This window comes from Nothobranchius furzeri, chromosome 9 (assembly GCF_043380555.1).
Source record: "Nothobranchius furzeri strain GRZ-AD chromosome 9, NfurGRZ-RIMD1, whole genome shotgun sequence".
In the NCBI taxonomy this organism is placed as follows: domain Eukaryota; kingdom Metazoa; phylum Chordata; class Actinopteri; order Cyprinodontiformes; family Nothobranchiidae; genus Nothobranchius; species Nothobranchius furzeri.
Window position 1 is genome coordinate 44988228 of NC_091749.1, and position 23726 is coordinate 45011953.

General features: G+C 41.0%; 1 protein-coding gene across 3 annotated transcripts in view; it reads left to right on the forward strand.

Annotated features, from left to right (window-relative positions):
- The window catches only part of LOC107381755 (A disintegrin and metalloproteinase with thrombospondin motifs 7), a 195738-nt gene that overhangs the window by 82323 nt on the left and 89689 nt on the right, over positions 1–23726 (forward strand). For all 3 annotated transcript variants that reach the window (XR_008559369.2, XM_015953607.3, XM_070554887.1), the window contains exons 7-8: positions 3331–3480; positions 9473–9616. Coding sequence is in view for 2 of the 3 variants with exons in the window: in XM_015953607.3 (XP_015809093.3) it covers positions 3331–3480; positions 9473–9616 (294 nt within the window). In the remaining variant the exon portion in view is untranslated. The remainder of the gene's footprint in view (positions 1–3330; positions 3481–9472; positions 9617–23726) is intronic.

Sequence of the window (23726 nt, forward strand, 5' to 3'; positions counted from 1 at the left end):
ACTGCTTAGAATTATTTTTTCCTATGTAGGAGTAATTTGTTCAGAGAAAGAGCAGAAATGTAGCCTGAGTAAATGACACGCATGTTTCTCTTCCTGAACACCAACGACTTAGAAAAATGACCTAAATAACCTTGAACAAAAATTATTAAACCTACAGGAAATAAAGCTGTGAAACCGAACCAGACCCAGCACAACCACAGGAACAGCTGCTGTGGAGACTGGTGAAACAAAGTTAGCTTAATGAAGTCCCAGTAGCAGTGAGTACATGCTCCCGCCATCCTCACAACCAGAGATAGATGCACTTCAGATTTACAGGATTCTGAGATTTACAAACTTCCAAAAACCAAATGTATTCCCGTGTCTCCTTCCTGGGCCTGGAGTGGCGGTTTGCATTTGTTTTGATGGAAGTGTTGCATCATCTATTTAAAAATACAAAACAGGAACGCTTATGTATCTTTTCCGGCTGAAAGCTTTTCTCTTGGCTTGAATTTTAATTTCAGACAAACATGTATTTTCTGAATATTTGCATTTCAAATTTCTTACTGTTTTTAAAGTATTAAATATTTATATAAAATATTCCATAATGTATTCATCTGCTCTTTATATGCAAATATACTTTAGTCTCTGTTTTTTTAAACCTCGTGTTCAACAGAAACACCTGAATTTGTCAAGGTAACTTTTAGTTCTTCCTTCATGAACATTTTATAATACAAGGAGAGTGGGAGTGAAGGACTTGCCACTTAAAAAGCTGCAGGAAAAGTAAAGCAGAAGAAAAAAACTTTGATCTGCCAATTTTAGGTCTTTTCTGGATTATGGGGATACTAATTATATGCATGCCTCTTTGCTAATCCTGCATGCCTTTGATAGTCGACCATGGGGCATTAAGCTCTTTCTCACCTCTAAACTTCTTTTGGGGGGTTCGATTATCTGTCTGCAGGCTTGGATATTTGCACGCTCTCATTTGCAGAGCTGCTCTGCAGACTTACAGCCCCCTAATAAGTGTGAGCTGTAATTGTTTTGCTCTAAAGATTTATTCTTTTTAACTACACGGAGGAGCCATTCAGAGTTAGAGAAGAGGGAGTTTTAATTGAATGTCCTCCCACACAGAAATGTTCAAGCCACTTGAATTGCAATGAGCATGCCTCCTTAAATGCATTTAAACAGATGTTAATCATGCCAGATGTTGAGATGTGAGGCAGTAATTGATTGTTCCTGTCACTAGTTCTAGTGACCACAGTGATGAGTATAAAAGTACTTTTATTTTTACTTTGCTATATTTTATTGGAATATTTTTATTGCAATCCTTTGTCACACCCTTTGTTGGTAATGAAAAAAGTTCTAACGTTTTCTTTTAAGTCCTCACAAGGGTTTCACATACTGTTGCTGGTATTTTGGCCCATTTCTCCATGCAGATCTCTAGAGCAGTGATGTTTTGGGGCTGTCGCTATAGGCAACACAAACTTTCAACTCCCTCTAAAGATTTTCTATGGGGTTGGGATCTAGAGACTTGCTAGGTCACTCCAGGACTTTGAAACACTTGTTATGAAGCCACTCCTTCCTTACTCAGGTGGTGTGTTTGGGATCACTGTCATGCTGAAGACCCAGCTACATTTCATCTTCAATGCTCTTGCTGATGAAAGGAGGTTTTCACTCAAAATCTGACTATACATGGCCCCGTTAGTTCTTTCTTTCACACAGATCAGTCGTCCTGGTCCCTTTGCAGAAAAACTGCCCCAAAGCATGATGTTTCCACCCCCATGCTTTACAACAGATATGGTGTTCTTTGGATGCAACTCAGCATTCTTTCTCCTCCAACATGAAGAGTAGTTTTTACAAAAAGTTCTATTTTGGTTTCATCTGACCATATGACACTCCCCCAGTCCTTTTCTAGATCATCCAGATGCTCTGTAGCAAACTTCAGATGAATCCCCAGCAGCAAAATGTGTTACTGATGGTAGCCTTGGGTATCAGCTCTCTGCAGGTCATTCACTAGGTCCCCCCGTGTAGTTGTGGGGTTGTTGCTCACTGTTGTTGTGATCATTTTGACCACGGGGTGAGATCTTGCGTGGAGCCTCTAGGGAGATTATCAGTGGTCTTGTATGTTTTCCACTTTCTATTAATTGCTCCCACAGATGACTTCATCACACCAAGCTGCTAACCTACTGCAGAATCAGTCAGCCAGCCTGGTGCAGGTCTACAGTCTTGTTTCTGGTGTCCTTTGACAACTCTTTGGTCTTGGCTGTAGTGGGGTTTGGAGTGTGCCTGTTAGAGGTTGTGGACAGGTGTGTTTTATACTGATAATGAGTTCCAACAGGTGCCATTAATACAGGTAACGAGTGGAGGACAGAGGAGCCTCTTACAGAAGACGTTACAGGTCTGTGAGACCCAGAAATATTGCTTGTTTGTAGGAGAGCAAATACTTATGTTCCACCATAATTTGTTAATAAATTATTTAAAAGTCAGAAAATGTGATGTTCTGGATTTTTGTCTCATTTTGTCCCTCATAGTTGAGGAATATATAAGATGACAATTGCTGACCTCTCATCTTTTTAAGTGGGAGAACTCACACAATCGGAGGCTGACTAAATACTTTTTTGCCCCACTGTATCTTATTAGTATTTTACTTGTGACGATGACAGAGGAGGCAGGGGAGGCTCTGCCTCCTCTGACCACACAACTCTGTGATGCAGTTGTAATTGCCGATAAACCCGTCTAAAGCCAACTAGCTAGTTCTTTTCTAACTTCTTGATTCAGTCAAACTGAGACCAGTTTACAGGTGTAGTGAAGAGGTGTCAACTTTAAAAGAGCATCAGATCACGCTGGCGTGGGTGAGAAGGTCAGGAAGGGTTTAAGGGAAAGGTGATGAGTAATTGCTGCAGGAGGACTTGGTGAATAGGAGGTGAAAATGGCAGAAACAGGTATTCTCAATTACTGCATTCATGACTCAAAGGTGGCCAACAGTCTGAATGTAGAGGAAGACTTAATAGATCAAAGTTCAGCACAAACAAATGGTATCTTGTATTTTTGCCATTTTACAGCTTTTTGATGTATTTCTTTCATCTGCTGCTTCAGCTCTCAGTTTATCCCATTCATGCTTTGCTTTCTTTTATTTCCACATCACCTCATATATCCCTCATGCTCCTTTCTGCTCGATGATCTCAAATGCCTCCATGCTTTTTTTGATCCTCACCCCCTGTAGCATTACACTAGGAGCACTGGGGATGACAGGACTGCATTTACTCTTTTTTTTATTCCGTAATCACCGACTAGATAAATGATCCCAACTGGCAGGGGATGAACTATGTGACTAACAGCCTGTGCCTTTAACAGGAAGGACATATGTGCTGCCGTCAACAAGCCTTGTGAGACTCTGGGACTGTCTCACGTGGCGGGAATGTGTCAGCCTCATCGTAGTTGCAGCATTAGTGAAGACACGGGCCTCCCTATGGCCTTCACTGTGGCACATGAGCTGGGGCACAAGTAAGGATTCAACACGTGCACAATTACATTCATCAGAAAAATAACATGCTTCACAAAATCAGACAAAAACACAGTTTAAATGCAGATTATTATTTTAATTTTTCACAAAGTAGAAGTCGTAAAGTGAACAAAAACAACCCTCTGTAATATGATAGTCTTGTTTGTTGTTCTTCTGGAGTTTAATTTCCCTGTTGGGACATAAATTGGCGTCCAGAACTCCAGACATGAGATTTCTAATGTGGGACCACTGGTGCAGAAATGAGGGTGTTTAAATTGTTCTCATTTTCTTCTGACTGTATCCATGACGCTGATGATACTGATGGTGATCGTAAAATTGTCTTCAGTTCCTCATGAACCAAATGTAACATTACATTTTCCCAAATTTGTATTTAAATATGTATTTTTTGTTGATTATTTGCTCCTTTCACTAAACTTTGTTGCATTTTAATGTTTTTCTTCTCTTCAGTCTTTTGTTCACTTTTGTTTCAGTTTGTCTAACATACATAAATAAATAAGTAAATAAATAAAGAAAGAAAAAAATAAAAGATTCATTTTGATTATTAGACCAACACATTTGAACTTGTGTTACAAAACTTGTTGGATTAATTCCAAAAATGACTAATACTAAACATGACAGCGTCCTCTCTTCTGCTCGGATTCATCTAGATTTAATTGTCTTTATATGTTCATGTGAAACCTAACAAAATCTCTTGCTCTTGTAAGACTTTGCATGCTTTTGGAACCATTTTTCTGTATGAATCCGACCCTCATTTGTGATACAAAGCCTAACTTCTTCAGTTCGATTGTTGTGCGGACGTCCAGCTGAGCCTGAATTACATTCATGGAGTCACCTTCAGCAGTTCAACCTTGATCATCTGTCTAAAGGATTCTTTTCTGCTCCGTTTCTGTACGGTTCCTCCTGGATGTGTTTTCAGGCTATTTGTTGAATGCATTAACGTATGTTGGATTGACAGGAGGCCTTCCATAATATATTCACTGACTCTCCTGTGGGTTTTTCAGATGAAGGGCGTCTCAGAAGTTTGAAGTGCAGCGTTACAAGTAGTCTTAATTATTAGTAAATGTGTTTACACTCAAGTTAGAGATGCATGTGTCCCATTTAGCTTGAATTCTTGTTTCACCTTCGCTTGGTCTGTTTAACTCTTTTTCCTTATTATCCATGAATAACAAACTGAAACTAACAGGACGTGTTTCTATCCGTCCAATCAGACGAGCATCAGGTCTTTCTGAGGGTTAAGGCTCTGACCCGATTCCTAACTTGTAGATGGTCCATTGGGCTCATGGCTGTTTGTGGGTCACTGCATCCGTCCTCGATAATAACTCTCTTTTTTTTTCATGAAGAAAATCTGTTCAGCTTTATCCAGCTGATGGTTTGTCTCTAGAGAGGCTATTTTAAAACAACTTCTTGTAATGTCTGTTTTGCATGCTACAGATGTACTTTTAGAAGATGTTTTGCAACCATTTAGCTGTAACTATTTATTTTAATTAATTAATGTAACCCTTAAACAGAGAAATGTTCTATGAACTATTCCAATGTAAAAGCTAAACTTTCAGGATGATCCAGTTGTGTTTCAACAAATAATAGAATAGTCACAAAGGAACAGAGAACCTTTAGGGGTACCAACGTTTGCTACTAGGGAGGTAACCACATAAATGCTCCTGGGTTTTTACGGGTCTAGCTCAGTCTGATAGGGTTTCTGTACTAAAGGAGCCTTTAAAACCAGCTGCTACCTGCATCTCTTCCACACACATCTCATAAGAGACTTCTGTTGTACGTTAACCATTTCTTGTTCTGGTTATTCAATGTCTGACATGGAGGTGACCTGGTGTCATGTTTTTCTGGTATTATTCCATTTTTGGTTCTTTTTTAAACGCAGATAAGGTTTTTCTTTACCTTGCTAACAGTTTCGTTTGTGGCTGCAAACATCTTCAGAGCTGGCGCTGATGGTGGCGTCACTTCCTACTCCGTTTCTCCGCGGGCAGCAGAGGACGTTGTCGCCCTCCAGATAAACGGAGTAGAAAGTGACGCCACGATCAGCGTCAGCTCTGAAGATGTTTGCAGCCGCAAACGAAACGTCAGCAAGGTAAAGAAAAACCTTATCTGTATTTAAAAAAAGAACCAAAAATGGAATTTGAAGACAAACACAGCAAGAACGTACAAAAGGTATCTCATATTATGTAATGAAGTTACCCAGATGACCATCTCACCCCTCAGTCTTTTATTTAGATTTGCTTTATGGTATAAAAAGTATTTAAATAAAAACCTTGAGAGAAAAATTTGATGTTTTTCTCCTCAAACACTTTTTACATGTTGCCATCACATTTAGAAGAATCAGTAACGCACATTGAGAAACACACCTACTCCATTATTCAAGCCTGAACAATGTTTATGCATTTTATTTTTGACAGTTTGACACGGTAAATAACATTTTAAAACTGAGTCGATTTTCTAAGTGTAGCATTGGAGAAGGCCAACAAGGTCAACAACCTGCCCTACCAGTGGGCAGAGGTCACCAGACATTGATTTGTCCACAGCCTGCTTCATCAGTGTGCCAAGGGTTAACTGTGTGCTTTTCACTCCAAGGCACAGGCGGTCTAACCTTGTATCAGGAGGAATGCATAATAAATCATTCTCCCGACTCCCTTATCTGACCTACTACTCACAAGTCTCTTCGGGAGAGAGACTTTTCTGTTTTAACAAAACGATTCTTATATTTGTCGCATAAAATTATTTCTTTCACTCTACAGGTTCTTTACAATCATATTCTGTTTCATCTAAAGTGATTTAATTATGTTCTGACTGCTTCACAGTAATGAATAAATCAACATAATTGCTTATTTGGGGAATAATGCTATATTTCAGATCTTAAATAGACCAAGTGACTCTACTTCTTGAATTGAATAATGATTTATTATCAGTATATTCACTAGGGATTGGTGAAATTATGGCGATGCGATACGTTTCACAATACAGGGGAGACGATACGATATATTGCGATACATTCGGTCAGATGATTTTAGCGATTTTTTTAGATAAAATTTATGATAGAAAAATTCAATAAACAGTCCAAACTGATACGTAACATATTTAACATGAGGTATCTGAACCATAAAAGAGGGATTTACATTTCAATAGTTGAAACAAAACCCATTGCACACTACTGCCAACTAGCAGTCGGCATTTGAATTGCCCCAAAATAAAAGAAAATACACAAATGTTTTCATGTAAATTCTTCCTAAAATTATAAACATGCCTTTTGAATATTGATATAATATTACAGGAAAAAATATCATGATATATTGCTGTATCTATATTCTCTTGCATTCCTAATATTCACATATTAATAAATGACTGTCAAACATATTTACTTCATATTAAATGAAATAGGCTTGCTCTGAGTGTTTGAGGAATCTGTGACGTCTGAGGATCTTGGTAAACGCCCATTTTACACTTGTTAGAATCTTGGTCAGTGGCATATGAACCATCCTTTTCAAATTCAAACTTTCTTTGCAAAACTGCAAAAGTCCATCAGAGAAACAACTCTTCAGATGTGAAACGTCTCGCAGACCCTGAGGTTATCTCTGACCAGCTGATGCAGATTCAGAGGAATACGGCCTTTGACATGTAGAGGTCAAACTCGCATGCCGAGAAGACTTTGTGGCCTGCAGGATCGCTGAGTAGCCTCATGACATGGGTACCATACAACACACCTGGTGTTGGATGCTTTTGTTATTCATTTGATAATTTGTTAAACCTTGGTAAACATTCAGCCAACCTAATTTACTTTTTTTTTAACCTGATATCAAAGCTAATTTCATCCTTGCTCATTCAGTGTTTCAGATGATATCTTCTTAACTCCTCATTTATAATCATTTGTTTTGCATCTTCCTAGTAGTAGAAATATAGTATGAAATTGATATTCATATATTTTGCCTCTGTGTCAGATTATTATAAAGTGGTGATTCCCTGGCACACCCAAAGTACCTAGCTTCATCAACAATTGAATATTTAATGTTCAATGATATTTACAATCCATATCTTTATTGGATATTACATGTTATTGAATACCTTTACATTCTATTGACAATTTATTAAAAGTAACCACTTACAAAATGTTACATAAGAAAGCTTTAAGCTGAAAACTTGACAAACAAAAGACCAGCTGTGACACATCTCTTAGGGAATTAAAACACGACTGCCACGTATTGTTCATCTGCTGTTGATTGTCTTGTTTTTTAAGGATCTGACTACTTTGTTCTCAGATTTTTAACATGCTTCACACAATCTGAGGATTTAACAGAACATGAGAGAAAAAAGTGAAAACTCTGAGACCTTCACAAACACTTGCAGTTCTGAAAACTCCATTTTTAAACTATTAAACTCTTCCTAACAAATGCTCAGCATATTTTAAATATGGTTGGAAATACGTACATTTTAGTTTAATATAGTGTCAGATCAATGTTTAGATTTTTATTTAGTCTCTTTAATTAGAAAACCATTTATTTTCTGCCTCCAGCTGAAATCTATTTGCAGCGTCATGTATAAAAAAAAAACGATCTTATAAAATTAAATTTAGTCAACCAGTATGTTTTATGAATGTCCTCATTCGTATTTAACATTTTACCACATAATGGTGGTATTTTTGTTGTAAAACAGTAAGTAATTTATTTAGATTAATGGTAAATGATGTCAGCATCTGTTTGCTTTTCTTCTTTGTGTTGTTCTTTTTTTATTATGAAGACAAAAATGTTTGATTCAGAAATCTAGATCAGACTTTTCTCATATCTAAATTGTTTCTGTCTTTCTTATCTGAGAACTTGGTGACTGTAAAGTTTTATAAAAGTAAATAAATTTTGCAAACGGTACACTTTTTTTATAAAAGGCATGAGGAAACCAGTTTGATTTTCCAACATCAACACAAATAAAAAATATGTGCTTCATCTTCCACCCACTGATTTGTTTAAAAAGCTGTTTGTACAGAAAATAGGGCAAACAAGCACAAAGCTTCCTCATCCTGAAACCTCAGAGCTTCTTAGTTTTCTGTGGACTTTATAAACTGCTGCAGAATACCTATTAGTGACCTCAGGTCCAAGGACAGGGCTGATAAAGATACAGGTAATGAAGATAAATCACCTAAAGCTTAGTGACAATCAATATGTTCTGATAATTCCTTCCTCTGATATTTTAATTAGATTATTACTACATGTTAAATCACGTCAAAGCCACCACACCGATTGTGCAGCACATCACACCTCCTTGCAGCAACGCTGACAATCACAGTAATCAATCAGCAGCGTCAGAAAAGGCAAATAAATCTAATTGCATGGCTCATTTTAATCCCTTCATCTGCCTTAATGTTGCGTTGTTAAGGGGAAACTCCCGTGAATTTAGATGAAACGGTGAAACCAGCAAAAGTCCGTTTGCTGTGCCTCTTTAGCGAATCAGGATATTTTTCTGTGCCAAAGCAGGATTCGTGCCAGACGTTAAAGCGCCTAAAGAATTCATTCTGTGACACTCATTTTCTCTGACTTTAATAATTATGAGACATGCTCACCGTGCTGAGGAAGCTTTTCAGGTCATTTTCCTGAAGAGAAAACTCTAATATGAAAGTGCTAAATCCATGACTTAATTCAGAATGTCTATTCTTGCTTCCGCCCTTTCATCTTTGAAACAACACAACGCTTCTACATCTGTAATGTCACCACAACCTTGTTCTAAAGACTTTGAATGAAAGTCTGTTGCAAAGAAAGAACAAATAGACTCGTGTTTATCTCTCGTTTGCACTGACTTTGTTGTAGTGGCTTTAAGCTGCACACAAACTAGAACTGATAAATATTACATAATTGCTTCTGAGAACAAACAGTTCACAGACGGACATTTCTCTGTTGTTTCACGCATTTTCTTTACCCTGATACATGCTGTGCATGCATTAATTGTCCACCTTCTTTTGTGGGATTTGCTTTTATGTCACAGCTTTGGGATTCAGCACGACGGCAACGGTAATGACTGTGAACCGATCGGGAAACGACCGTTCGTCATGTCTCCACAGCTCCTGTACGGCACCTTCCTGCCCAGGTGGTCACGCTGCAGCCGCCAGTACATCACCCACTTCCTGGAGTGAGTACAGCCTGATCTAACTGACATATGTTCAAACGTTCGTGTACAGGAAGGATTTTTTACTGCATCTGTGAAGTCTTTATGTAAGGTTCATGCAGAAAGAAAGAGGGCTGTTTTTATTCAGATGAATACACTTTGCCACCTTAGTGCTGACTATCGGAGCCCTAGTTACACTCAAATACAACCTATACAGCAAATTAGGATGTGGCTGGATCACAGCACATTTCTGTTTCAGTGTGAAGGCAAACATAACTTATGCTCTGATAATCTGCCAAAAAGCGTGTTCCCTTCCATTTTCCATGCTCTTCTGCACCCTCAGCCAAGCAATTTGTCAACAGCATGTTCCCGCGACTACATGTCCATGACTGCACCACTCACTGGGCATAACTTTTGCTAAAATATCCATGCAAGCCAGGATGAACCCTCTGCTATGGTTGTCGCCTCTTCTCCGTGCTAATCAGTCCCCATCTGTGGAGTTATAAAAACATTTGAGAGCTGTTAAATGATTTGATACCAACCAGTCTGATTACAGCATCGCTCTGCCGCTTTAACAGCAGAAGAAACCTCGCCACAAACTCCTCCAGACTTCTCCACTCGTTTTTAACTTAGGAAATACCTTTTAATGAGAACGGATGCAACACATGCTGACTACACGTACAGGGATGAGATCAGTCCAATAAAACACAAACGTCAGACACATTATCTCTGTTTGTGCTGCTATTGTGAATCAAAAGGAACGAGCAGACTGCTCTCCTCCACTTCAAATTTAAATAAATAAACTTGTGCTCTTGGTTTCTGAACAAAATGAACTGTCACAGTATGCATTAATAACGAACATGATGTGAAGGATTCCCTGCTGATTATTGAGTTATTTACTGTGGACGCACATTGATGGCGTTGTCCTTAAGGGTCACTGGATCAGCGTGCAAATTCAACATGTTTTGGACTCAGTGGTGTGCAGAGCTTTTATTTTGAAGCAGTGTCTCTCAGCAGGAAAACTGCAGAATCCTGTTCCAGTATATTTCTTACCGAAATTCTACACACAGTTTTATAATTACATCTTGTTTCAAGGATTACAAAACTAAATTGTTCAAACAAAACCTTAGCTAACTTGGTGATTTTAAATTTCTACATTTGTCTTTTTATCGAGGAAGATTACAGCTTTGTGTTTCAGTGAAGAAACTTTAACAACCCTCTTATCTTGTGTTTATAGCTCTTTGTGATCCATTTCAAAAGATATCTCTCCAAACATGGGTCTAAAGATAAGAAGACCTGTCCTAAGGTGCAGCAAAGCAAAAAAAAATGAAAGTAATTTGGGCACAGCGAGGCTGTGAGCTTATTTACCCAAAACAAGACCGATATTTGAAATTTTACTTAAAGATTTATCCAAGGTACCCCATCGTGTGTGCAATTATTCACAGCAGAGGCTTTTATTTCTTGGATTTTGTGGTGAAAATAGCAAACTGACGCTTCCACATGCAGATTTCACAACCACTGTTGGATGTTGTTATTGCCGTGGTGCAGATATCATGAAGTTGTTTGACTTGTGAGCTTTAAATTGTCAAACGCTGTATAATCGAGGCCAGGACCCTTCAAAATAAAGGTGCAGGATTGTCAGTCAGTGAGCGTTCAGGGATTAATTATGTTCCTTAATTAAATTAAATCTTAAAAGATGCACTTAATATTTAACTTGCAGCTTTTTTAATTGAAAGCAGGAGTGTGTTGCTTGTGCTTATCTACTGGAAATAAAAGCGCATTTTTTGGATTTGAACTTGTCCCAGCTTCAACAAAGAGTCTAACCTGAACAAGTGATCTCTGATGGACGCCATCAGGGTTTTTTTTTACTGTATTTTATTTTAAACATATTGTTTTTCTCCATTCATTTTAAGTCTGGCATTTGTTTATCGGCTCACGGTGAACACTAAGGACCTAAAGTGTATTTCTGCTTGCTCGTCTATTTTTACTGAGAGTACAGTGTGCTGTGTCTCTGTCAGCTTTATAGACAACTGCTGACATCAAAGCCCCGATTCTGGCTCATCCGCACAAGTGTCAAATGTCTGAAAAGTTTCAGCATAGTTGCCCCAGTTTCTCAGCTCGGAGCATCTGGAATTCGTTTAGAGGCGTTTCAGCTACATGACAGCATGGTAGCATTCTGACTCCCACCATAAGGTGGGAGGAGGGGGAGAAATGAGCCACGGGGTGATGTTTACTGTTTTGGGAGTCACAAAAGCTAGTTGTCTTTGTTTGTGTGTGTGTGTGTGTGTGTGTGTGTGTGTGTGTGTGTGTGTGTGTGTGTGTGTGTGTGTGTGTGTGTGTGTGTGTGTGTGTGTGTGTGTGTGCGTGCGCGCGCGTGCGTGCGTGCGTGTGTCAGTGTCAGTGAAAGGAGCTGTTCTCAGCTCTGAAACATGTTTTAATGGGCATAAACCACTTTCCACCCTTGTGGTTATCATGTCTTGTAGGCTGTTATAACTTGCTGAATGCTGTGCTCCTGTCAAAATTGGTGATGAAATTTTCAGGTTTCCGTGTTAAATCTTAACCTGCTGGCAGCACTGGTTTTCAGTCGTCTTTAACGTGACAGTGTGTACTTTTTATCTTTAATCTGTTGAAATATCCGTCACAATTGTGTTGAAAATTAATAAAATGATGTCCAGTCATTGAAAACTGTTGGCGGCTTTGTAACATATAACACTAAAAATCTGGTCTAAAATATATAAGGCACAGGTCTAAGTCTCTGTGGGACTCCATGTTTTTAACGTAAGGCACCTCGCGGTCTTTCAATTATGTCATACCCCATTCGTAAACGTTATTCTAGCATGTTGACATAGAAGATTTTGAATGGTTCAGACAAATTTGTAGTTATAGTCTTTGTGGTTGTCTTGTGTAAAAAAATACTTTTTTTTTTTTGAAAATATGCTTAAATTGCCAAAGGAAATGTAAAAAAAATGCAAAAATCAGTTGATAAACCGAGACCCTGAGCAGCTCTGGTTTTGATGAAATGGGGCAAAATTTTAAAGAACCTTTTAAACAAATTAAGTATACCACATTTTGAGCGAATGAATGAAAACTGTTGGCGGCTTTGTAACATATAACATATAGGGACTAATGAAATATACAGAATTCCACATTTATACAAACAGAAACGGCTGCTAATTATGTAAACACATTTAAAATTGGTCACACATAAGAACTATTGTGCTTTCTGGCACAGTCTGATGTTGATTTTATGTGGGTTTTATTAACTAGTTAGAAAGATAACATTTAGGTGGTAAGAAACATTAATTTAAGAACAAAACTTTAAACTTTTTCCAAATATTACGTCCCCCAGCTTACTAGGAGTGATGGTGATGGAGGAAGTAATGAAAACGTGTGAGGTTGAAATAATAGAGTAATGTGTTGCTAAAACAAGAATTTTATTTACAAACACAGAGGGACTAAAGGTATTTACAATAAGATGAGAATATCTATACAAGAAACAAAAGAGCTATGTACAAAAGGGTCCGACTGAAAGCGCCAGCCCAAAAGGTTCTGGGAAAACTAAACAAAATAGTCCACTTAAAATCCTCAACTCAAAACGGGAGCAGTCCTGATGAGCAGTGACGCTCAGACAAAGCCAAAGTCAAAAGTACGATCCAAAGTTAAGTTTACCAACGAAGCTAACGAAACACGAGCACACGAGGAGAAGAGAGTAGTGAGAACACTTCCGTGTTCACACTTCCCTGGACCTTCTCATCTCCGTACATGCGAGATCCTTTTACCAGCTGTGCTATGATTGGAAATCACACACAGCTGGGTATCTGGAGGAAGGAGACAGGTGAGGCTGGAGCCACAGAGGCCATCTGGTGGCCAGAAAGGGGAGCGTCCGTAACACCAAAACTGATGTGAAAGAAAAGAAAGGAAAAAGAGATGCAATGTATTTTGACTGAGTGTTGTTGCCATAGTGTGATGTTATCAGCAGGAACGGGATCCAGAGCAGATCCCGAAACTACCACAAGCATCTGGCTGCAGACATCAGCTGGCGTCTTTGCCGTGACCGGAAATGACGTAACCGTAAAAACAAGACATCGGGTCATTACCTTCGCCGGAAGTCATTACCTTCGCCGGAAGTCATTACCTTTGCCGGAAGTAGTTTGGATTTGACGAGAAAAACCATACCATGTCATTTTTCTCTTTGATTTGAATATAAACATATACACATCGAAGAGAAAAATTATACGGTGGGTCATTACCTTAACCAGAAGTCATTACTTTCACAGGAAGTAGTTTTTTTTAAACAAAACTTACCGGAAAAAGATTTTTATTTCGGATTTTTTCTCTCTTCAAATCTGGACTGGCAAACTTTTAAATAACGTTGTTACCTACGTTGCATGAAAACTGACTATTAAATCCCTTTGTCCTTCAGACAGAGAATTTTTATGACAGTTGCACACACACACACACACACACACACACACACACACACACACACATATATATATATATATATATATAATAAAACAATTAAAGGCTGTAAAGTGAATAAAAAAATATATATGGAAAATTTGAGGACACATTAAACTAAGACTTCAAGACGTGCTAACAAAATAGTAGTTGCTTAATATTCAGCTTTATTGTTAAGCCCAAGATGAACTTTTGACCTGCACCAATTGATAAAGTACAGGACTTCCAGAAGCAGTGAAAAACATTTCAGCAACACTCCTCTCTGACCAGCAACAAAAAATAGCTATAAAATATCCATAACACTGTCCTATTGTGTATCACAGCAGCTCATTGGAGCAGAATTTAACTACTACAGCTGATGACTATTTAGCTAGTTGGTATTTATTTTGAGTGAAAGACAATAAAACCAACGAAACACTTAATTTCACAACCATTTTATTTTGGGTACAAATGAATTTGCTGAAGCATGGCTTTCTCAGCTGCATATCGATTCATCCCCTCCCATTTTTCCAACACTTTTATTGTCACCTGAAAAACATGCAGGATTAATTCATACACTGCCAAATGTTTTCGAAAAGTAACTTGAATACCTTGAGTACCCGGCCCGGAGGGTTACCGGGGTCCCACCCTGGAGCCAGGCCTGGGGTTGGGGCCCGTGAGCGAGCGCCTGGTGGCCGGGCTTTCGCCCATGGGGCCCAGCCGGGCCCAGCCCGAACCGGATACATGGGCTCGTCCAACTGTGGACCCACCACCCGCAGGAGGAACATGAAGGGTCCGGTGCAATGCGAATCGGGTGGCAGACCAAGGCGGGAGCCTTGGCGGTCCAATCCCCGGACAAGAAAACTAGTTTTTGGGACATGGAACGTCACCTCGCTGGCGGGGAAGGAGCCGGAGCTTGTGGCAGAGGTTGAGCGGTACCGGCTAGATATAGTCGGACTCACCTCGACACATTGCATTGGCTCTGGAACCCGAGACCTGGAGAGGGGTTGGACACTCTACTTTGCTGGAGTTGCTCCGGGTGAGAGGCGGAGGGCTGGGGTTGGCTTTTTGTTAGCTCCGAGACTCTCTGCCTGTGTGTTGGGGTTTACCCCGGGGGACAAGAGGGTAGCTTCCTTGCGCCTTCGGGTCGGGGAACGGGTCCTGACTGTTGTTTGTGCTTATGGGCCAAATATCAGTTCAGAGTACCCACCCTTTTTGGAGTCCCTGGGACGAGTGCTAGATAGTGCTCCATCAGGGGACTCCATTGTCCTGCTGGGGGACTTCAATGCTCACGTGGGCAATGACAGCTTGACCTGGAGGGGTGTGATTGGGAGGAACGGCCCACCTAATCTGAACTCGAGCGGTGTTTTGTTATTGGACTTCTGTGCAAGCCGCAGTTTGGCCATAACGAACACCATGTTCGAACATAAGGATGCCCACCGGTACACTTGGTACCAGGGCAGCCTAGGTCACAGGTCGATGATAGATTTTGTAGTCGTATCATCTGACCTGCGGCCGTATGTTTTGGACACCCGAGTGAAGAGAGGGGCGGAGCTGTCAACTGATCACCACCTGGTGGTGAGTTGGATCAGATGGCAGGGGAACATGCCGCGTAGACCTGGCAGACCCAAACGCATAGTGAGGGTCTGCTGGGAACGCCTGGCAGAAGAACCTGTCAAGACGGTCTTCAACTCCCACCTCCGGCAGAGCTTTGACCACGTCCCGAGAGCAGTGGGGGACATTGAGTCCGAGTGGGCCTTGTTCCACTCTGCGATTGTCGAGGCGGCTGTTGCTAGCTGTGGCCGTAAGGTGGCCGGTGCCAGTCGTGGTGGCAACCCCCGTACCCGCTGGTGGACACCAGAGGTTCGGGGAGCCGTCAGGCTGAAGAAGGAGGCCTACAGGGCGTGGCTGGTCTGTGGGTCTCCGGAGGCAGCAGACAGGTACCGGACAGCCAAGCGGGGTGCAGCAGTGGCAGTTGCCGAGGCAAAATCTCGGGCGTGGGAGGAGTTTGGTGAGGCCATGGAGAAAGACTATCGATCGGCTCCAAAGAGGTTCTGGCAAACTGTCCGGCGCCTCAGGAGAGGAAGGCAGCAACTCGCTCACACTGTTTACAGTGGGGATGGGGAGCTGCTGACGTCAACTGAGGCTATAGTCGGACGGTGGAAGGAATACTTTGAGGAGCTCCTCAATCCCACCAATGCGCATTCCGAGGAGGAACCAGAGCTGGGAGGCCTGGGGATGGACTGTCCGATCTCGGGGGCAGAAGTTGCTGAGGTAGTCAAACAACTACACAGCGGCGGAGCCCCGGGGGCGGATGAGGTTCGTCCTGGGTATCTCAAGGCTATGGATGTTGTAGGGCTGTCATGGTTGACACGTCTCTACAACATTGCGTGGTCATCGGGGGCAGTTCCTAGGGAGTGGCAGACCGGGGTGGTGGTCCCCATCTTTAAGAAGGGTGACCTGAGGGTGTGTTCCAACTATAGGGGGATCACACTCCTCAGCCTCCCTGGAAAGGTCTACGCCAAGGTACTGGAGAGGAGGGTCCGATCGATAGTTGAATCTCAGATAGAGGAGGAGCAATGTGGTTTTCGTCCTGGCCGTGGAACTGTGGACCAGCTCTATACCCTTGCAAGGGTGATGGAGGGGGCATGGGAGTTTGCCCAACCAATCCACATGTGTTTTGTGGATTTGGAGAAGGCTTATGACCGTGTCCCCAGGGGCACCCTGTGGGGGACACTCCAGGAGTATGGGGTGGGTGGCTTTCTGTTAAGGGCCATTCAGTCCCTTTACCAGAGGAGCGTGAGTTTGGTCCGCATAGCCGGTAGTAAGTCGGACCTGTTCCCAGTGAGGGTTGGACTCCGCCAGGGCTGCCCTTTGTCACCGGTTCTGTTCATCACTTTTATGGACAGAATTTCTAGACGCAGCCGTGGTGTGGAGTGTGTCGAGTTTGGTGGCAGGAGAATCTCGTCTCTGCTTTTTGTGGATGATGTGGTCCTCCTAGCTTCATCCAGCTCCGACCTTCAGCTCTTGCTGGGTAGGTTCGCGGCCGAATGTGAAGCGGCTGGGATGAGGATCAGCACCTCCAAATCTGAGACCATGGTTCTCGACCGGAAAAGGGTGGCTTGCCACCTCCGGGTCGGGGGAGAGGTCCTACCTCAAGTGGAGGAGTTTAAGTATCTCGGGGTCTTGTTCACGAGTGAGGGTAGGAGGGATCGGGAGATCGACAGGCGGATTGGTTCGGCGTCTGCAGTGATGCGGACGCTGAGCCGATCTGTCGTGGGGAAGAGGGAGCTGAGCCAGAAAGCCAAGCTCTCGATTTACCGGTCGATCTACGTCCCAATCCTCACCTATGGTCATGAGCTTTGGGTAGTGACCGAAAGAACGAGATCGCGGATACAAGCGGCCGAAATGAGTTTCCTCCGTAGGGTGGCCGGGCTCAGCCTTAGAGATAGGGTGAGGAGCTCGGACATTCGGGAGGGACTCGGAGTAGAACCGCTGCTCCTCCGGATCGAAAGGAGCCAGTTGAGGTGGTTTGGGCATCTGGTCAGGATGCCTCCTGGACGCCTCCCCGGGGAGGTGTTTCGGGCATGTCCTGCCGGCAGAAGGCCCCCGGGTCGACCCAGGACACGTTGGAGAGGTTACATCTCCAATCTGGTCCGGGAACGCCTTGGGGTCCTGCCGGAGGAGCTGGTGGACAAGGCCGGGGAGAGGACGGCCTGGAGCTCCCTAGTTGGGATGCTGCCCCCGCGACCCGGACCCGGATAAGCGGAGGAAGACGAGACGAGAAACTTGAATACCAACCACTGCTGAAGACAGCGTTGTACCTCTGGAAAAAGGACATCAAACACCAAGTCCAGAAACTGGAACTCTCCCTTCTTTATTAGTTTATCTATTCCAGAGCATGAACCAATCCGCTCCGTCAGCTCGTCAACCTATAAAACACGTTAACATAAAAATGAACAAAACATTCCTCTCAGCATTAGACAACGGACCCAGATGGCCCACTGGCCACGCATCGAGATAAATCAATTTGATGCAGCTTATTGTAAGTCTTTATACATTTACCTGTGCATCAGCAAAGTGGAACATCTGTGGCTTTAGTCTGCTTTAATTTAAGCGAGACACCTGGATTGTGCCACAGATACATGCGGCCAGACTTCACTCTACCGCTGCAGAGATCCTTATACAAAGTCTGAGTAAAGACAAGAGTTAAAAATAAGCAACATTACCACAGAAAACAAGGGATTGCATTATCCTATGTCCAATTTTAGAATCTTAATTTATTATAACTAAACATTAACTTGATTTTACCATCTGAAATCACTGCCTGGGTTCCATTTTGGGTTCCATTTTTCAAAGCCTCGATTGTCCTGTAATATAGATAAAAAATACACCTTATTAGCAAATGAAGAATACAAGCACATGTAAGGAGTTTTGTTAGTGTCACTTGAAGAAGTCCGATATTCATTTTAGATCTATATTTAAGGCCTCTAACTCCTGAATGATTTGCAGCTAAATGTGCTTGAATCCGGTAATATTGACATAAACCATACCCGATCAAAGCAGTCAGTGGACAAAAATATCTATTTTTTATAAGGTTAGGATTATTCTCAAACAGAATCAGAAGAAGGGAGGCAATAATTAGAGAAACGGCTACTATTTCAAAGTTATTGTACCTGTTGCAGGACACCTGATTTGTGCAACCACAGTTGAATGACCCAGCACAATACCATACACAATAACTTAGAAATATTTAGAGATAGTGAAAGCTAAGCTTGTCCAGAAAAAAAATTATCCTTGGGTACACAGGACCAGTTCCACTGTGGGCCAGATGCTGAAAAATAAATTCATAAATCTGTCTTTTTTGAAGTTTCACAAATCAGAGGAAGGCTTCACAAATCACAAACTATGTTTTATGCATTCCTACGAGCCCAGAATAATCTAAAACTGGTTTGAAGAGTGTATGTGTTGTAGGTTTTGAGCTAGAGCAGATTAAAAATGGTCAGAGAAGAGAAAAATTGTGTGTATTAGCCCTTTAGCCATTTCCCGAATCGGAAGCTAATTTTAGCCTCGTATGAAAACAAGTGATTGAAACCACTTACAAATTTCGAAAATCTACGCTTTTTAATTTAAAAAAGGGTATTAATAACGTTTCAGTCAAGTCAGTATTAGAAATCGTGGTCTTTATATCATATCTAAATTATATATACAGTTATTATTATTTTTTTAACTGTTTTAACAAACAGGGAGACCAGAAAAATCAAATAGCTAAGATAAAGCTAAGCTACAATTGCTGATTGCTTTATTTATGTAGCTTATGTGTTAGCCTGTGAACTCCCTGCATTAGTTTTAAGACTGCGTGTTGATATTGATACAATTTGCTATGAAACATGGTGCCTTTGCAATAATTCTCTGGTAAAGCTTTAAATCCTATAGTGCATCCATTGAAGAACTAAGAACGGTTACAAAAATTAGTTAATTTCATCCATTTATTTTTTACTGGTATTGATGTCATATTTTATTTCTTTTATTATAAGTCTTATTCTCACCATTATCGCAATTAGTTTTGTTTTTATGGTATTTGTTTTTGGCTTGTTCAGCACTTTGATCAGCTTTCGTGCTGTTGTAAAAGGCGGTAAATATGGTTGACTTGATTGCAACAACCAGCGCTATTGAAAACAGAACAAATGGGATCACGATTGTTTTCATCTGGCCTACCTGGAGGCGTTTTCTATTTAAATTTCACTTCAGTTATTTTGTTTATTACATTTATAATATATTTGTTGAATTGCATTTATAGTTTCATTACCATGCCATCTAATTTTGTGAAAAAGCTTGATAAAATGGGATTGTTAGTTAGATAAGCAGTGCACCTTCCTCGGTGGAAATAAATGCACTGGGGCAAATGGAGACCCATCTAAGATGGCAGCCGGCAACTATGGCAATGCCAGTCCACGGGGCATCTACGTATATGTCTGTGCAATAAACTAGCATCCGTCAAAATTCTGATGACCGGATTTTCATAGTACGTCTGTGTCCCTGAAAGCATGCTGCATAGTTCTGGAACCCAAGTTTCATTTTTACACTACCTTTGTGTTTATACATGTACCTTTATTGTTATTTTTCTTCAAACTATTTTCTCAAGTGTTTGTGCTGCTGCAACAATTGAATTTTCCCACTGTGGGATCAATAAAGTGTATTCTAAAATCTGAAGAATCGCGCCAATCTCTCATGCTTTCTGTTTGATAGGTACCAACATTTACCGTAATGTTTTTTAAACTAGTGACAGTCACGGCGATATGGTGTAAAACTACCCTAAAATGTATGTACTGCCCCCTAGTGCCAGAAAACTGTCACATTAAAACAACCATGAATACTCTTGAATTAACTACAATTTCATCCACAATGGTGAAAAAAAGATTATGCTTGACTAAACATGTTTCGCCAGGATTTGAATGAAAAACTGGATTTTAAATCTATTTTATTTCCAATTGACCTTTAGATCTACTTTCACACCCTTAAATCTGCTCTGATTGTCTTCTTCACTGCTGCTAGATTGACGACATTCCTCTCTGGTGCTTCAAAGAGCTGCATTTGTCCCAGTTTTCTCTGATTTGTATCTGCCCTCTCTGCGGGACAAAGCCCTCATTGTATGTGGCTTTTATGATCCTCAGAAGCCCCTACAGTTTGCACGGCCAGGGAAGTTTGACCCGTAGGTGTCATTTCATGTGCAATGCGGAAGGTCACCGAGCCGAGTGCTGATATTATCACATGGACAGACTTCACATGAACAGAGCCATCCTTTAATGTCCAAAAAGTTCAAATTCCAGCATCAAAATTCCTGAAAGACTTAAAGGCCAAGTTCATTTGTTGGTTAAAGTAACTAAAAAATTAAAATCTGTTATAGTTGCAGCCTTGAGCAGCATCTGGTTTGTCTTGCACGTATGTTCTGACTGCATGAAAATTAATCCAGACGTTTATGGGTTCAGGAAAATGTCATTATTGACTGAAGCAGTTCTTAGAAAGCTGGCTTTGACAAATGCTGCAGCAGGAACTAAAGTACCCTTCTGTTGCACTCAGAAATCAATTTGACAGCTGCTGTTCAACAGTCAGCATGAGATTTATTCATTCTCTCGCTATCTTGTGTGTTCATGTCCGCCAAAGTTAAAAGGACTGAGCCTCTTGCCTGGACGTTGTCTCAGTGAACTTTTAAATATCCTTTTTTACTTCAGTATTACAGCTTTTATCTAAACACTTCCTCTCTTAAATAAAAAAATAGTGATGCAACAAATGATCTTGCTGTGCACCTGTAATATTAATCCAGGTTCTTTATTCAAACCTTTTATTTAAATTCCTTATGTTACTGTACTAAAGTGCAATTGATATTTTGGGGAGTAGAGCATTCAGCCGCTCTGCTCCCCACTTCTGGAATTCTCTCCTCCTGATCTCACCACTCACGCGCTCCCACTTTTTAGATCTAAACTCAAAACCCACCTCTTCAAACTAGTTTTTACCACCTAGTTTTAACAACATAGTTTAAAATTTTTGTTAGTGTTTTACATATTTCTGTACTGTGTGTATCTTGTTTTATTTAGTTTTTTCCCTTTGTTGTAAAGTGTCCATGAGTGTCATGAAAGGCACTTTTAAAATGAAAGTTCAATTCATCAAACATTCGTAGAGCCATTCATAAATTCCTTCCTATGAATGGAATTTAGAATGTTCTTACGAACGATCAAAATCCTGATTTATGAAACGTGGTGGCCTCTCGTACGCACATTTCTCTGCAGTCGGCTGTTTAATTCCACAGGTGTTCATGTCCGTTCAGTCGTTTATTTACAAAAACGCCCTCAATTATTTATATATGGTCACATCACGTCCACATTCCTCTTGGGGATATAATGGAAAAACTTTATTGACGAAATGATTGAGTGGCTGGCTGCCAAAGTAGAGGAGAAACAAACAAGTTGCAGAGCTGGGATCGGGACAGGGGAGAGGTTTGTCGGAAATAAAGAAAAATTAGTCTTCAAAAAACGGAATTAAAAAAACGTAAAATAACATGTTAAATGTGCTATTCTGCTTTTCATTTTTGTTTGCATTTAAGGAGTTGTCTGCGTTTTCTGTTTGGATTTCATTTCGTTAGTTTTTGTCTCTGATTTTTACGAGTAGCTGCTACTCGTCAAATGGGCTCGACACACGGGAGGCGACATCGCCTCTCCTCCATTCATTTTCAATGAGACATGTGCGACAAAGCGATAATCGCGGGTCTCCCTCCTACGAAGCGAAACGCGACAAACGTGCGTGTGAAAGTTTGCACTCGTGCACGTGTCGTGCACAGGCGACCCATCGACGCGATCCCAGAAAGTTGAAACATTTTCAACTTTTCATTGCTGTCGCTCGGACGAGGACCAATCAACGGAGGTTTCATTCACTGACCAATGAGCGGACAGGATGCTCCGCACATCTCCGAGCAAACATGAAGGAGAAGTTGATTATTATTATGTTTTATATAGTAAAATCAGAAGTAAGATTTCACATAACTCTAGCAGCAACTTGTGAAACATCATATCTACCACTTTATTAACTCTGAACCGCTTAAATAACCTTAATTCCCTCCAACCTGACACAGCCAAACAAAACAACGGAAGTTTCGATTTCGCCATGGAACAGAACGCGTAGACGGCTTTGCCGCTGGCTGCTGCCGCGGATCGCCTCCCGTGTGACAGGTAATAAAAGCGACAGCGACAAATTTCGCTGATCGCGGTCGTTTGTCGCCTCCCGTGTGTCGAGCCCATAAGGCCAGAGGCGCTGTGTTTCATGTTTTGTTGAAGTTGAGCAGGAAGACGAAATGGATAGGATTTGGCTGAACTACTGCCGCCTAAAGGTCTGGCATGCCTATGAATGTGCTTGATGCACTTTCATGCGGTTAAGTGTGGATGGGGTTTTTCTAAAAACGAGGTGGTGTGGACACTATTTTTTTGAGAGGGCGCATATTCATTTTTTAAAATACCTGGCTACGTGTGGACAAGGCCTCAGTCTGGTTACCTAAGCCCTTTTCAGAAGACACACCATGCCATCAAATCAGCATAATACTGCTGCCATGGTGTGTCTAATGAACACATGGTGGCGGAATGGTGTTCCGAGGATTCTGCGGCTGGGTTAGGGTTAGGGTTAGCGTTGCAGCCGATTGGCAGCATTCTTTTCTAAAAGAGGCTCTTGACAGAGCATGTAAGATGGGGAGCAGAGGACGTTTCAGGGGGGTTCTTGTAGTTGTCAGTAATTGAATATGAACAGGAATCAGCAGAGTTTCAAGAGAATTTCATAGGTTACATTTCATACAATTTGTATTTATTATTACTTCTGTCAGATTCAAGTTACTATCGAGGGTTTTCCTTACATTGAACGAAGGGTACCAACAATTTTTTTCACATCTGTAGTCATGTTTTTCTATTTTGAAATTATGATACTAAATCAGAAATAATATCATTTGTTTTTTGTTTTTTTATTGCTGCATAGTAACAATATGTTCGTGGACAAAAGAAACACTGAGACCAGGGTGGCTAATCTCACTGATAAAGCCAGTAATGCTATATATACAAGCTGGGCTCTCAATCCTATACTACTGTTGTGTTTACACAAAATACACAACATGGCAAGAAATCATATTAAATTTAACTTTAGGCATTTTGTTACTGCA